Raw genomic sequence first — 16,675 nt, forward strand, 5'->3', positions numbered from 1 at the left:
GGTGCTCCTGTGGACTGTCCCATGGTGCCCTCTGCACCCCCACGGGCAATGAGGTGCCTGTGCTGTAACTGCTGCCCTCCAGACTGCTGGGCTGCCAACTGCAGCTGAACGAACATCATGTGATCACCCACTCGCAGCGCCAGGGTCAGAGGAGAGCGGCCAGACAGGAAGTCACTGACCTGGAGACAGGAGGAAGAGAAGAGAGTTGAGTCACCTAGTTCACAAACAACAAAAACATTATACATCGAATGCTAATGCAAAGTACAGTACATTAAATGCATWCTAACTAAATATATACCAGTATACCTCATATAGGTACATGTGCACACCAACTGACAAAAGAGAAGGTCTGTTAGCTCTTGATCATTGTTTTCCAGGCTTGGGGCTTTGTTAATGAGTTGAACAAAAGCACATGTATGGATATGAGAACAGAGAGACAAAACAGTACATTGAGCTGCATTGAATTCCCCCCTCAGAGAGGCTGGTGAAGCAGATACAACACACTATCCCATCCTGTAATCAATCACTGCCCTGAACACTGAAACACTAGGCTATTTACATTTGCTGGGTGGATGAAGGGAGCCTTTGGAAAACACACATGGACGGACGCAGACACACACACACGCATGCCCCCCCCCCAACACACACACTCCTGTTCCAACTATCCCTATAATCCAGAGTCTGAACATCGTTACCATTCACCAGACATACAAAGGCCACCCTTCCGTCTGGCCCCGGGCCTGAAAATTCAGACCTTCGATAGAGGAAGTCAGACCCACCCGCCCCGCAGCTCATAATACCCGATTGTTCGGGGGTCCACGGCGGATCTGGAAGGGCTGCCCATTTTAGGAGCGCCGAGAACGGGCCCCGGGGCCAAGCATGGAGGCACTGACCCACTCACTCCAGGACACACACCACAGAGAGACGTGTCACCACTTGGCCTGGAGGACACATTAGTCCCACACTGCTCCAACAATCTCCCTGGTGTCTCACCCTCCCACGCCCAGGGCCTTTCTACTGCTCTGGCCACTCATGGAGGGTTGTGGTGGTGGTGAAGGGAGAGCATTGACGGGTCAGAGAGCTCCACTCGCCACTCAGTACACTGAGGTAATGACGTCTCAGGTTCTCCCAAATAGAAACAGGAGTACAAGAGGCTATCAGGACAATGTGACACTTAAGTTCGGAAAAACTTCAACACCCTGTGTGCATTCCTAAGAGAAAGAGGGAGGGAGGGAGAGAGCGAGAGAGAGGAGAGACAGAGGACAGAGCACAGAGAACAGAGAGAGTGCTCCCTCCAGACCCATAAGCCTTTGGGGTGTGCTTGTGTGTGCTGACCTGTTTTTAACCTTCTGAATCACCAGGCTCTGCCCTCCATCATGTCCCCCTTTRTCTTTTGCTTATTTATTTTTCTATCGACCGCCGGCTCTCTGCAGCCACGGTGACCTTTACACGTTGGTATTGACACACATTGGAGGAGAGGAGCGAGGGAGGGGGGAGGAGGGAGGACGAAGGGGGTGGGGGGACGTCACCCAACACAACACCTCTTTCTCTCAGCATCTCACAATTAAGCAAAACGTCTATTGAACTGGCATAGGAATATGAACCCAAGATTATTCACAAGTCCTAATCATGTTAACACCATGTTAACACAGTGATTGTCGATGATGTTGATGACGACTAAAATAAATACAAGCACTGAACCATAGTGGTGCTGTTCTTGGTAAGGGCAGGCACGGGAAAGCAGAGGACAAACACAGAGGTGAGATGGTTTTAGGAAACTCCTCACACAAAGGTCACCTGTTAGTCAACCAAGGGGGACAGGCGAAAAGAGAGAGGGAAGAGAGGAGAGCGGGATCGAACGGAAGGAGGGGTAGTTGATTGTGTCCCTCACTGACAGCTGTCAGGAGAATGACTAGGCAGTTTGCAAAACCCTGTCACACACACAAAAGAGAACAAAACACACACACACACAAAGCCAAAGGCCTTGAGGGAGTCACAGAGCTGTGTTTGATTAGGGGGGGTAGAGCGAAGAGATGGCAGTGTGTATGGGGGGATGACACATCAGTGTGGCTGCGTTGAGAGAGAGAGGAGGGAGAGAGAGAGAGGAGGGAGAGAGAGAGAGGAGGGGGAGAGAGGGAGGAGAGAGAGAGAGAGGAGGGAGAGAGAGAGAGAGGAGGGAGAGAGAGAGAGGAGGGAGAGAGAGAGAGGAGGGAGAGAGAGAGGAGGGAGAGAGAGAGAGAGGAGGGAGGGAGAGAGAGAGAGGAGGGAGAGAGAGAGAGGAGGGAGAGAGAGAGAGAGAGAGGAGGGAGAGAGAGAGAGGAGGGAGAGAGAGAGTAAGAGAGAGAGAGAGGAGGGAGAGAGAGAGAGAGAGAGGAGGGAGAGAGAGAGAGGAGGGAGAGAGAGAGAGGAGGGAGAGAGAGAGAGGGGGGGGAGGGAGAGGAGGGAGAGAGAGAGGGGAGGGAGGGAGAGAGAGAGAGAGAGGAGGGAGAGAGAGAGAGGAGGGAGAGAGAGAGTAAGAGAGAGAGAGAGGAGGGAGAGAGAGAGAGAGAGAGGAGGGAGAGAGAGAGATGAGGGAGAGAGAGAGTAAGAGAGAGAGAGAGAGGAGGGAGAGAGAAAGAGGAATAGAGAGGCATTCCATCTCCACTTAAAGATTAGTGTGGATTATTAAAAAACACACCAAAATTAGATTGATGATGCGTTCATACCGAGCTCCCAACGCTGCATGGCAAACCTCAAATTAGATACGCAAAACTCCCCTCTCCTGTTCAGTCTCTCTGTTTTTCTCCATCCCTCACTCCCTCACTCCGTCACTCCCTCTGTACATGTGTCACTCCTGGCCCTGGTGTCTCACTGGTTGACTCATAAAGCCAATTCTGAAGTTCTCACCTAAACCCCATGACCCAGCCTGTGTTTCACACACGTAACACCGTGTGTGTGGAGACCTCCCCTCTTTAACCATCTGCTTACACACACACCGCCAACCGCCCACCACAATGTTCCCATTAGATCAAAATGAAAAAGGCCACAAGCCCACATAAACAAATGCATTAAGCGACCTAAGCAATGGCAGGAGCTACAGAACTCTCAGCCTGCCCTTTAAACCTCTCACTCTCAGGTCTTTGTGGTCCCTGCCTTATTTTCCCCTCCAGAAATAAGTAAGGAACCCAAATAAACCCCCGGGCTCAGAATTTCAGCCTGGGTCTGATTAGTCATTCTGCCCTCCGTGTCAGATTGAAAGGGGAGGACAGAATGGGAGATGGGACAGGCTGCAGTTAGGAGCCGGGGGGTGGAGCCAGGGGTGGAGCTGGGGGTGGAGCCACGGGCTGTGAACTGGAACACCTGAAATAGGTCAGTCTCCTAAGAGATAGGAGGTAACACTAATAGCTACAGCCAGGTGGTACATACTGCAGGAGAGGCTGTTGAAACCATAACGTAAAAACAGCTCAGATAGAGTTTCACTACCTAGAAAACCTCAGTGGTTACGGCACATCCCTGTCCGTACACGCCTTTCTGCTCTCTCTCTCGAGACAAGTCTGTGTGAGGTCAGGGACAAAAAAAATAACTAAGCAGACAAAGAGCCTCCATCGGAGTCTTTAAGTCTTCAACCTCCACCTTCCTTCGTCCTTGGTGTCTTTACAAATTCCAAAGCCCTAGGAAGACAGCCACTCCAGTAGTGGGGGATGGCAGTGAGCCTGAGTTACGTTTAGACAGACAGGCATGGCCTTTTCATTGTTCCTATCATCCTGACTCAGCGAGAGTGGTATGTGGAAGCGAAGAGCGAGGACAAACCATAAGAACAAAGCGTGCGTTTGTCTGACAAAAGCGTCGTCTTGAACGGTATATTTCGTAGACAGTGCTGTGATAAATCAATGATAGCCTATCTGTTAACTGGGTGTTTAAGAAGATACAGAGACACCTGGCTCTGTTCAGATCAACCTGACCTCCATCTGCCATTTTGTTTTTGTTGTTGGGGTGTCATTTTGTGTAGTTGTAGCAGCAGGCTTCGGTTGCTATGCAGTGACAGGAGGATATGATAAGCGGAGACCGGGGAGGAGGGAGAGAGGATGGATGGGGGGATGAGGGAGAAAGAGAGGATGTAGAGAAGGGGGGATGGGGTAGGGTGTCAGAGAGGAGATGGTGGTGGATGGTGATGAAATATTCAGTGAGAGTGTGACTCTGCCTCCTTTTCCCTTTTTTTCTCCAACTCTGCAGTTGACAGTTTTATTTATTGGGGTCCCTGTGGTTCAAGGAACTCATTTGCAGGCGTTCTTCCTTTGCACACTAAGCATACTGAGAGAGAGTAGGAGAGACGGATGAAAGGAGGGAGGGAGAGAGAGAGGGAGCTGGGAACAGGACTGAGCTGACATTCATGAACAACTGAGCATCATTTGCGTCAGAGCCCAGAGAGGATAGGGATCTGTAGAAGGGTTCAAGCGAAGGAATCGCCCTTCTCCTTCAGCTGCATTACGGCTGAGTAGCTCCTGGTCAACCTATCAAACAGATAGGTGAAGGGGGGAAGAGGTCAGAAACCACCTTATTAACCTGCCTATCCACCCAAATGTTTTGATCGCACCGGGAAACTATTGATACGCTCCTTGTGCAGACAGGCACTGGGTAAAGATGCAATAACACGATTCTCAAAAGAGGAGAAAAAAATCAATCATGCCACAAATCCTAAAAAGCAGGCCCCGTCTTCAAAGGACCCTTCATTGGAGAGATAGCCGTCTGTAATAGTGCCCGATAGGAAACATAAAGCGAAGAGGGTGAATGAGAAACAGTGAGCCAGCTGGCTATCAGCGAATTTGACCAGCTAGGTGGAAAAAAAGAGACAAAATGGCAAAGTTCATAATGATAAGGTTCCTGGTTCCAACCCTCCACCCCCCCCCCTCCATCCCTCCATCCCTCCATCCCTCTGGCCCTCTACATTACCTCTGCTTCCAGCCAAGCACAATGGCTTTGAAGGTTCTAAGGCAACATAGGCAAAGCAATCCAGTCTATTCGCTCGCCTTGACGTATTACATCTCCTGCTGCTATCACGGGTGCATCCCTCTCTCATCCACACTCTCCATTCTCTAGGCGATCAAAGATGGTGCAACACCAATGCACAAGGTCTTTGATTCCAACTGAATGAATACGTTCTGACTAGTCTCTGCGATAAGGGGGCGGGGGAGAGAGAACGAGGGCCAGGCTTAACCACATGCTCTACAACAGGACACAACATTTGGAGTAGATGCCCATTCATTATTATTCGGCAGCGCTGAGATGCGGTAGCCGGTAGAATTTGTGTGTACTATTTACACAGAGGGAGTACAAAACGGGAGCTATATGTGATGCCATCATAGCAAATGAACATTACAATTACACTTGTTCCAACTGGTCTCAACCCATCGAATTTAGAATGGGTACATCAGGGGGCCGGTCATAACATAGTCCGCAGGCCTGATGCCTTTGAACGGTGGTGAGAAAACGAAACCCACCCAACACCTCCTGTACAGTTGTGTTGTGCTAATTACCTACATTTGACATTGGGCTATTTTTCTATCTGTTGTGATATTCCTGACTTCCACCGCCTCCCACACGCTAGCCCAGTCAGTCACGATCACCATGCTGCAGGGGCACTTGAAGCACAAAGGCGGCCAGCGGATGAAGAACAATGACGGGCACGACACAATACACACACACTTTATTTTCGCTGGACACACACGCACTCACACAATCTTTGTCACTCTCTCTCAAATACAAAACACACACACACACACACACACAGAAACAACAGGACAAAGAAAATATCTGCAAATCCATCTCCCCCGTTTCTCAAACACACCTTGGCACCCCTCCTGTATGTGCCTGTCTGTATCAGAAAGAGATTACACAGGTGTAGAGACACTCCACCAGCTTAATGCGCTCCCAGGCTAGGATTTATAGGTCACGGAAACAAATAGTCCCTCTATTCACTGTTGTCTTTCAGTCTTATAATATACAATTCCAATTACACATTCTGCTCCGAAATTATTTATTTCTGTAGCCTTCATTTACGAGAAGGCAAGACTCCTGCCTGTATACAAAAAGCTTTGATTTGATGCAGGGAGACAGCAGGCTGGTTTTAGAGATGGGGAGATGCTCTCCTATTGACATGGCAAGTCAGTCATTTTTCAATTCTTTCCACTCCCAAATCCTCAATACAATTAAAGAACAATGATTTCCAGTAGTGTCTGACTGGCTGATTAACTACCATCTTGATGAGGTGGGTATAGAGCAGGGGTCTGGAAAAAGAAACATATTGACCAATTGCTTTGAGCAGTGTGCTAGGCACACAGGCACGGACAGACACACACACCACACACACACACAGTTTATGATGTACTTCTAACACATGAACAGAATACCTTATCTAGAAAAGCACTTGGACAATCTGACTATAAGGTGTAGGTGTATGAACAGACCATGTAGTTATAACCCTATTGTCACGCCCTGACTTTAGTTATATTTGTTTTCTTTGTTTTTTTGGTTAGGTCAGGGTGTGACAAGGGTGGTTTGTTTAGTTTTTGAATTGTCTAGGGTTTTTGTTTGTCTATGGGGATTTTGTATGGTCTAGGGGTTTGTAGGTTTATGGTGGCCTGAGTTGGTTCCCAATGAGAGACAGCTGTTTCTTGTTGTCTCTGATTGGGGAGCCTATTTAGGTTGCCATTTTCCATGTTGGTTTTGTGGGTAGTTGTTTTCTGTTTTGTGTGTCTGCACCAGACAGAACTGTTTCGTTTGTTCCACTTTGTTATTTTTTGTTTGAGTGTTCAGCTTTATTAAAAATCATGAACACGTACCACGCTGCACCTTGGTCTACTCCTTCTTCCTCAGACGAACATCGTTACACCTATGATAAGACAAGGCCTTATCGGAGCTCCATCACCAGCACAACACTTCTCTACTCCTCTACCTCAGAGGTGACCTTTTCTCCTCTCCTCCTCCCTCCCTCCCTCTGCTCATCTCCTCATCTTTGAGTCACGCCTGTCCTTCCAAACATCCTCCCTCCGTGGCTCAGAACAACCTGTACACAACACGCTACAACGGCCAAAAACAAATCAACGTGACTCACCAAGGCCACCTATGGCTCCCTCCTCTCCCTGCCTTTCCGTCCCACATCCCCCCTGCCTGGCCTGGCCCACCAAGCTCCCTGGAGGAGGGGAGCTGGTGGAAATTATGAGAGGGGTGACCCAGAGGTGATCCTCCACATAATGTTAGATCCCACTATTAGCATCTATCTGTTTTAAGACACAATGACAATGCTGATGACAATGCTGGCTCTTATTCAGAGCCCAGCGGAGGCTGGTGGAGGAGGGTGTTGGGAGACAGAGAGAAGGAAGAGAGAAAAGGTACAGCAGAAATGTAACAATGTACTCCTCAGGGACCTGGCCAACATACAGCCTCCCCAAAGACAAGCTGTGTTCTTACTCCAGGAAAATATGTCAATCTTCTCCTCCCTGCCGTCCCCCCTCTATCCTTCCAGCTGGGCTATACATTGATTTTGGCATCATAGCATCATAACACTGTTTCACTTAATTGGCTCCAGCCTACGTGGAAAACAGAGTCATCGGGGAGACCTTAACCTCAAGCTTGACTCTCAGTCATTGTTTTTGTATTGGAGGGTTGGTCAGCTAGGCAGGTTTTGTGGACTGGACTGGAGTTTATTCTTTAAAACGTGGAACAAAGGGAGAGGTGGGGGAAGGGGAGGGCAGTGCATGGGGGATGGTTAGGTTAAGTGGCTTGGTTTCCTATAAGCACCCATGAGCAAACACTCACGATGTTCAATGAATAAACTGTCTTTTCCAAACCAAGATATCATCACTCAATAACAGTTGACGATGCTGATTATACTCAACCACGGTAAGCATCCCTCTTCCTCTCCCTAGATAGCTACCATATTTCTCACAAACAGACCAGTAGCTACATCCCTCTGAGTCCAAGCTCGAAGGGGGCTTTCATTCTTCCATCAACAGAAGCAAGCCTCTTAAATACAGCCTGCTGCACAGACAGACACTCTCTCAGGCTCAACCTAAACCTATCTCTGGCAGACAGAGGGAGAAAACCAGCCCAGTCTTGATGGACTGTCAGGAGGTGGTGGCTTAATGCAGATTAGATGTCAGGAGAAAATTCGCCTGGAAAAGCAAGCAAACAAGAATAAGTGGAGCCAGTGCCCATCTTGTAGAGGCGCAGGCCTATTCTGTCACCGTCTGAATATAGCAGGAGGCCTACTGGAGGCAGCGGGCAGGCATTAGGCAGAGAACGAAACTTGCAAACACAGCACATCAAATGATATTGGGCGGTGGTACGAGTTGTTAGGAGAGAGAGAGAGAGAGAGAGAGAAGAGAAGAGCGAGAGAGAAAGAGAGAGAGAGAGAGAGAGGAAGAGAGGAGAGAGGACGAGTACGATGACAGTACGAGGAGAGAGAGAGAGAGGAGAGAGAGAGAGAGAGAGAGAGAAGAGAAAGAGAGAGGAGAGAGAGAGAGAGGAGTAGGAGAGAGGAGAGAGAGTAGCGGAAGAGAGAGAGAGAGAGGAGAGAGAGAGAGACGAGAGAGAGAGAGAGATGAGAGAGAGAAGAGAGAGAGAGAGAGAGAGAGAGAGAGGAGAGAGAGAGAGAGAGAGAGAGAGAGAAGAGATGACGCAGAGACGGAAGACGAGAGAGAGAGAGAGAGAGGAGAGAGAGAGAGAGAGAGAGAGGAGAGAGAGAGAGAAATAAATAAATAAAAGGTCCTCCCTTTCCATGAAACACTTTCCCTCTCGCTCTACGGAAGTCCGAAATAGATCTCTCCCTGGAAGCTACCTCGCTGGGCAGGTTGTGGAGTACTCTTCTGAATCCCAGTATGAAGCAGGAGAATACTGGAAGCCGTTATCAGCTGGGCTTCTATGAACAGACTGAACTTCCTGGTACAAAACCTGATCTCCAATCCCGACCAGACTACACATAGTTGGGGGGAGGGAGGAGGGCGACAGAGGGGGACGTTTAACCTACCACTTTCCTAATGTTACCAGCAAGCAACTAGCCACCACATCTTATTCCTATGGCTATTTTTGGAATCGTAGGGGTATCGGTTAACCTATCAGACACATTTAAGAGCTCAGTGCATTGATTGATTTTTGATAGCCTCCAAGTTGGAGGAGGAAATGAACGGGAAAGCTCTTGTGTTCCTATTTTCTAATCTTACCCGGTATCTGTAATCTCTCCCCAATCTATATCGTCCCATTCCGCCTCATAAATTATGAAGTGGGAATCAATTCTCCTAGATAAAAAAAAACCATATTCAATCTGTTTCATACGGGTTTCTTGCTTTACTAAACTTTCATTGTTGGCTGTGCATATGAGCACATTGAATGACTCACCAGGAGACATGAATAGTTCCACCATCTCACGTTCTTACAGTAAAGTCTTGAGAAACAAGAGGCAGGCTTGATGAAGAAGGAAGTCCTACCAATGTGACTCATAATGACTGTAGGGCCTAACTACTGTACATGCCCTTTCCTGCTGCCTGCCTTCCCCGTGAGAGGAGGAGAGGCGAGGCGAAGGCAACAGGTCTTGAATACAGAGCTGTGGAAAGTCAGGGCACAGACTGTTTGATGTTGGCACTGTTGAAGTATGGGAAAGCCTTGCCTAGTGGAAACAGCAGTCAGTGTGGGCCACCCGGCAAAGTCGTAACGCATGATGATAAAGGCTTGCTTCCAGCCCAACCAACCCCCACGCACACACACAAACGCACTCACTCATCTGTCGTCACCGTTGTGCTGTGCGCAGGCAGGCTAGGCGCTGAGATCACACACACAATAACGCCAGGATTTCCAGTGTAAAAATATCAGCGGGAGAGAAGCCACACTGAGGTTTTGACATGTGTTTAAAGTTTTTGACTTTACCAGCAGCCCTGCTAGAAGACTTTATGTTCTCAATCTTTATCATCTTGATGTTACTTGAGAAAACTTGCTACATCAATGTCACACAAAACCTCAAAATATAAGTGTGCAACTAGTCCATTTTATTGAGGTCGTATCTAACATTAGTGACATATTTTTACGGCAACTATTACGTGCATCACAGAGACACAGCACACCTTGAGTCAGTCAGCTGCTGAGACAATACGTCATCACTGTCTCTCTCTCTCTCTCTCTGAGGTTGAGGAGGTGAGGTGAGATCAGATCTTATCCCTTTACTTTCAGTACTGATCATATCAGTGACTCAGACCAAACCAGTGACTCATATTCATGCTGTATTTCAACAGTTCCAGAGAGGTACATCGAGTTCTTGGCCACTGTGTTCTCGTGCATGCATTCTATGCTTCCAGGAACTATAGGCTAATATTGATTGAAATGCCTATCTGTCAGTTGAATCTCTGTTTATGAGTTTAGTGTATATCTGTGTTGGCTTCCTGGAAACATCTCTCTGAGTCTCTGTGGTGAGAGGAGCCAGAAAGGAGAGCCAGTCAGGGCTTTGCACAGAGAGAGGGTGGGGGGGGTGACTTCACTCTCAATCAGGCCCATGGTGGGTGGGGTTTGCTTGGGCTTGCTTGTTTAAGAGGCTAAGATTACACATGGGAAGAGTCTGGTGTATCAGCAGCCTTTGTCTTATATGAGGTCTTCTCTATACTGCTCCAGCTTCACATGCAAACAGGTCTCATGCACTTTAAAACACACTGCTTCTTTTCAGGGGCAATCTGTTTAAGTTAAACCAGCTGTATGTCAAAGCACTTCTGTAATCATTGGATGATCTCCAACGCAGGTCTAGTGAACGGTCTTCTCATGAAGGTCACTTAAATACCATTATTTGAGAGAGTTCTTACCTGAGTTTCTGTTAAACTCTCCAAAGCTTGCATCACTGACTGTTCTGGTCTTGATGCTTGAGACTTCAAAGAAAGAACAACATGATTTACTGGTGAGCCTTAGTAGACAAAGAAGAAAGGCTGAGCCTTGTGCATTCAAAGATGACTGAGAGGAGATCAACACAGACTTAATTACCTACATTAATCTGTCTGATGCTATTAACACGTATTATCTTGAACCCAAACAACCCCCCAGGGCGTTTAGCAAAACACACACAGACGAGGTGTATAATTATCCTTACCATTAAGCCTGCTTCAACTGTAGGTACAAGGGTTAACTTGCTCCCATCAGAGATCCCGAGGTCCTGGAGTTTTCCTGAACTCAGACGCCTGGGGGGGAGAAATAAATAACCATATTAGTTTATAGTCAAACTGCCATTTTAACTGATGAACTGACATTACTCTATTCACGTTTCAGAAGCACCAACCTTTGTACAGTTAGGTGAGTCTTCAACATGTATTTAGAAAAACAACCTGTATGAAAGTCTGCTTGACGGAGAGCTAGCGTATTGATCCGCTGTCATACACTATTTCAATTTCAAGTAGTGGGGCTTGACAACTGTTAACAGTGGATATTTGACACCGCTGCCATTGCCTGAAGGAGAGGACTATTTTCTCTCATGATGCTGGACAGGAGGTTATGACAACTTCTTGGAGGACAGCAAAATCTGATAGTTGAGGGTTATGACCTCTCCATAAACATTGCATGTTCCATTTGAAACGATGAATAATGTGTGTTTATTCACATGAAATAGACCTAAGCGTTTGCATTTGTACAAAATCTTTCAATTAACWGCCTACTATTTGACTTCCCTAAAAAGCGTAGTTTGGTCCATTCATGTTCACTATTGGAGAACCATGAGCATGCAACGCCTTACTCATCATCGGGTGGAGACAGGTTTATGTGTGCTCTCTGATGACAGTTACTGGAAAGACTTTCCAACACATTGAAATGGTATGTAACCATAGGGCGCTCATTTGCATTTAAATGTTTGCATTCTTGTACAACTAATGCGTTTAGGAACACTTGTAGGCCTACGCCTATTTACTGAATAGCCATGTCATTTGTCATTCTGAATGGTCATTTTCAGGACCTCATCAGGTCAAAAAAGAGGTGGGGAAAACGCGCGGCTAGTGGAAGCGTTGTGAGAAGCCCACTGTACAGTGGGAACTAAAAGTCACACCTCCAGCTGAAGAAAGGCAGTCAGCAGCGCCTAACGTCAGGTATTTGGAGAGAGAATCAAAAAAAGGTTCTCGGTTTTAAGGGCTGATGTGATTTGGAGGCGATTACACCGGGAGCCATGGGACGGTTGTTATTTAAAAGCAAAAAAAACAATGCGACTGGTTGATGTGAAAGTACAAAGACACCTTTAACATACCAACTCCCCTCCCCTCCATTGTCATTTAACGCACGAAAATCCGACTCAATTGAAAACCAGCTAATATTACCGTTTCAGTTTGCTTTACAGTGCAGATAGATTGTAGATTGTAACGCGTTGTTAAAACTATCCCCATTGTTCTCGAGTGCTCCCCTATTCAAAATGGCAAATACGTGTTCTCCCAATTTTCTCCAGGGGAGTTCCTTGTAATAAAACGTGAGCATAAACCAATGCATATGCGTTCCCTGSTGTGAGAGGAGATTGTAGAAAGCTGGGTGTAACCATAGATAATGAAAGAGAAGGAATGAAAGAGATTCCTTGTGCTTCGCCCTCATCTAATCTTACCATAACCCCAACCATGGAATAAATACAATTGTGCTCCCCACTTACGTATAGCATCAATTCGATTCTAAACACAAAGCCTCTAAATAATTGTGTATTTTTTTAAGACCAAATCCAATGTTCAGACAGATGGCAGCTGGATAAATAAAGTAAACATGCACTGTATGCATTTCATTCAGCTGTTAATCATTTGTATAATATATTTAATCATTAATGGCATGGTATGTATAATGAACGCTGAAGGAGGCAGTGCAATGTGCCCCACGACTCGCTCATAAATGCTGCTCCAAACCTTGACTGACCAATGTGCGTCTCCCATGCGCAATTCGATACTTGCCGCACTGGCCGGCTTTAATGGTCAATAGCTGCTTAGCTTGAATATAGTGCTGCTGATATGACATCTATGCCATTCTTGATCTACACAATGTGTTACAGATTAAATAAATGCAAAATATAGACATCAATAGAAATCAGTGATTTGTACAGAGCAAATGTATGTAAAATGTAGTCTACTATATCATGTATGCACATAACATTTGACCGTAGGATATACTGATGTTTATAGATGTACTCACGTTTCTTTATGTAGAAGGGTGAGTCTTTCTTTTGGTACTTTGAGTCTCTGAGAAAGCCTTCTCTTCAGTCCTTCCACAGTCTCCTCCAGGGGAAGAGAGAGCTCGAAGCGTGTGCCGGTTGTGGAATGGATGTACAAATTCATGGAGGGTTCACTCGGGACGGCCTCGCAAGACGGAGCCCCGCGGCTGGTGCAGCTCCGGGCGCTAGGATGTTGGTCCATTCGATAGCTTGTGGTCAGGGGGGAGACAAGGCGAGTGGAGCGGGGTTGGAGAGAAAGAGCAGACCCTTTAAGCAGTGTCCCTTGTTTTCAGAGAGTGAAACTGCTTGCATTCAAAAGAAAGAAATAGAATCTCTCTCCTGGTGTCTTTCTGTATACCGAGTCTGAATAAACCAGTTTCCCCTCTTCTGATTATATAATGAGAATATTCCCCGAACGAGTCTAATAGAGAAATACTTTGTTGCGCTTTTCTTGTGTATGCGGCTTGCTCAAGAGATGTTCCAACTTCCACTCCAAAATGTTCCAGATTTTTAAATGCTACAGAGGTGGATGAATGCCAGGCAGCTATACTAGTATCACAGGAAATATGCCAAGGGCCATCAATTAGAACTATTGCCTTTCTGAGAGAAAATGCGCAATATAGGCTATACCTTTCTGTCCTTATTGTTTTAAATGCATGGGACTGAAAACTGCCTTGAAGCCAAATACAAGACCTACAGAATGCAAAAGCCTCATTAGATTAATACAGTAAAGCTCTCTGCTGCGCACCCATGCCCACCGCAGCTCCAATGAAAAATCGACACTGAGCATTGTCACAAAGTAGCTCACTTCCACCACGCCAAAAACACGCCTACAGTCCGCAGACATTCTACCCAATCACAAGAGAAGTCCTTTAGGACGCTGTTGATCTAAACCAATGGCAAAAGTAGATTCACACCCACGTGGAGGACAGATGTCTCGTTTTTTCTCTTCCARACCATTTTGGTCACAAACACCAATCGGATTGAAGGGGGCTAGGCCTTGGAGCGTCACGCAATAATACGATAGTTCCAGCCCACTCAGGCAATTTTAGGCCATTCATAATATATTACAATCACAACATATAGCCCTATAAGTGGTGGAATTTCAAATCCTAAACTAAAGGCTGCTGTAATGAAAACAAACTATGTAATATTCTTACATAGATGCTTTATGTGGGTAGGACTTTAAATGTAGGATGATGTTTTATTATAGGTTATGCAGACTACAATGGCAGCAATGCATGTAGGTTGCCACATTGTCCATATCCTATAACTATGTTATGTATATTCAATGTTGCGAAATCTCAAGTTTCACCTGTTGGCTGTCATCGTCATCATTTATAGTACAGTGCTGACGTCATTTCCTTCCTTCTAACCTATGCTGCATCCAAATCCATTAGGAGGTAATCGCGCGCGGAATGCAAATAACACATTAAAGTATTCTCTTCAGGAAGTGCGGTTCGGCATCAGATCTTTGAGATGTTCTCGGAAAAMAATATGGACACTGGTGGCAAACAGGGCTCGGCTCCTACGTCATGCATTCCCTACAATCAGCTTTACAAGAAAAAGAGCCCATGTTTGCTCCTCAGATCCACCGGATATTCCGTGCGTATGTCTACGGGTAATTGCGCATTGCCAACTGGTTAGACACTATCCATATGTTATTCCAATGGACTTCTCTGAAAGCCCATACCATTTTTTTCTGCAACATAAACTCACATACCATACTTGGGCGACAGTTATGCTTGTCAACTGCTAAATATCACAGACATCAGGTTACTTCAGAGAAGTGCTTTCTCCATTTTTCCTCCTGGAAAATCTCACTGGCTTGGGCTACATGGCCATAAGAGCCATAAGAGAAAATGTTCAAACGGGCCACCACTGTAACTTAACCTATGTACAGTAAAGGGAGAAATATGTATATGTGTATTCTATGTGGGGCKAATATCGACAAAGGGCGCTGAATAAAACCAGATACTCGCTCGCCCTCCAGTGGTCAATGTGGGCACTTTGGGAGGCTGAATTTGACAGGTGAATCCCAACTCTGTTGACCCCTAGGACCTAGGCGGTCTCCACACCTGTTGTAACAGGTTGTTGGCGCTATAATCTGGTTAGAACATCGAATCCACAAGCACTGAATCTGAATCTTATTGTTTTCAGGAAAGGCAAGAAGGCATCAATGTTGAAGCACACATTGCCTATTGTTGCAGGTGTTTTTAACAAATTTGTAATTTATTTAACTAGGCAAGTCAGTTAAGAACAAATTCTTATTTTCAGTGACGGCCTAGGAACAGTCGGTTAACTGCCTTGTTCAGGGGCAGAAAAACAAATGTTCCTTTTTTTTTTTTACATTGTCAGCTCAGGGATTCGATTTTGCAACCTTTCAGTTACTAGTCCAATGATCTAACCACTAGGCTACCTGCCGCCCCATGGCAGTAGAAGTAAGCTAGCCTACCGGTAATGACCCTCTGAGTATAGGTACAGCTGACTGAGAGTCGGTGTAGCCTAATGATATCATATCACAGACTGCGCTTGATGTCTATAAAGAGAGGCAGGTTGTGTTGCTTATATTGACATTATGGGTGCTGTCATCAGCTATCCTATAGGTCAGTGATAACCACCACTGTTARTGTCTGCAGATGGCAGGTAGCATCAGTTGACATATCAATTGAATCTTGCATAGCCTACATGTAGTTCTATAATTTCGAAACTCTTAAAAGTTGGCAAAACAACAGTGAAATGTGATGCATGCAGCCTAAACAAACCAAACTGTGACACAATGTAGGCTATTCATTTCAGTTATTGTCTACGTGCCTCAGGTGGCCTTTTATAACATTACAAAAAATGGTTTTGCTTATACATTTCCAAAGGTAACTTACCTCAAATGTGAGGTAAGAAACATGAACAAAGCCATTCCCGCACCTGTTTCGGTAAAAATCTGAGTGACGGGCTGGAGAAATATAACCGATCTCAAATTCATAAACAGAGCTCTGGATGCAAGGACTGACCATCCATGTCACAATTATAGTTTTAACCGTGTTTTGAAGCTATATAGTGTTTGTTTACATTTACTGTGTTTATTTTGGTTTCTGATGGGGTAGGACAGTTGAACTGAGCTCATGAGGCATTTATAAGTTATATTCTTCAAGAATCAATGTGTACATATCATTCATTTACAAGTCCAAAGATGAATGTAGCAACTGCAGATTGCCCCTTTGAGTCAAAGTTATTAAAACTATAGAATCATCATTTACCACATTATACAAATATGAATTATGACTATAGGTTTGACATGATTCCAAAGTTGGAATGGAACTTACCAATTATTGTGGCGAGAACTTTAAAGCTTTTGTTTTTCAAAAACGTTTCCCCAGATTTGGCATGTAAATCTTCCCAAACTGAGAAACACAGGTATGTCCAGTAAAGATATGTTAGCATCCACTGTGACAGTAAATTCTCAGACAAATCTGTGAGTCTTCACTGTAGTAAGGACCACTCTGTAGC

The 16,675-nt window shown here is 45.7% G+C and overlaps 1 protein-coding gene across 1 annotated transcript in view; it reads right to left on the reverse strand.

Moving 5' to 3' along the window:
* The window catches only part of LOC111975301 (midnolin), a 30,528-nt gene extending 16,351 nt beyond the window's left edge, over positions 1-14,177 (reverse strand). The window contains exons 1-4 of the mRNA XM_070447697.1: positions 13,153-14,177; positions 11,099-11,186; positions 10,818-10,880; positions 6-179 (exon numbers count right to left, since the gene is read on the reverse strand). Coding sequence (XP_070303798.1) covers positions 6-179; positions 10,818-10,880; positions 11,099-11,186; positions 13,153-13,373 — 546 coding nt within the window. The 5' untranslated portion in view covers positions 13,374-14,177. The remainder of the gene's footprint in view (positions 1-5; positions 180-10,817; positions 10,881-11,098; positions 11,187-13,152) is intronic.
* Positions 14,178-16,675: the final 2,498 nt, after the last annotated feature.

This window comes from Salvelinus sp. IW2-2015, linkage group LG16 (assembly GCF_002910315.2).
Source record: "Salvelinus sp. IW2-2015 linkage group LG16, ASM291031v2, whole genome shotgun sequence".
Taxonomy (NCBI): domain Eukaryota; kingdom Metazoa; phylum Chordata; class Actinopteri; order Salmoniformes; family Salmonidae; genus Salvelinus; species Salvelinus sp. IW2-2015.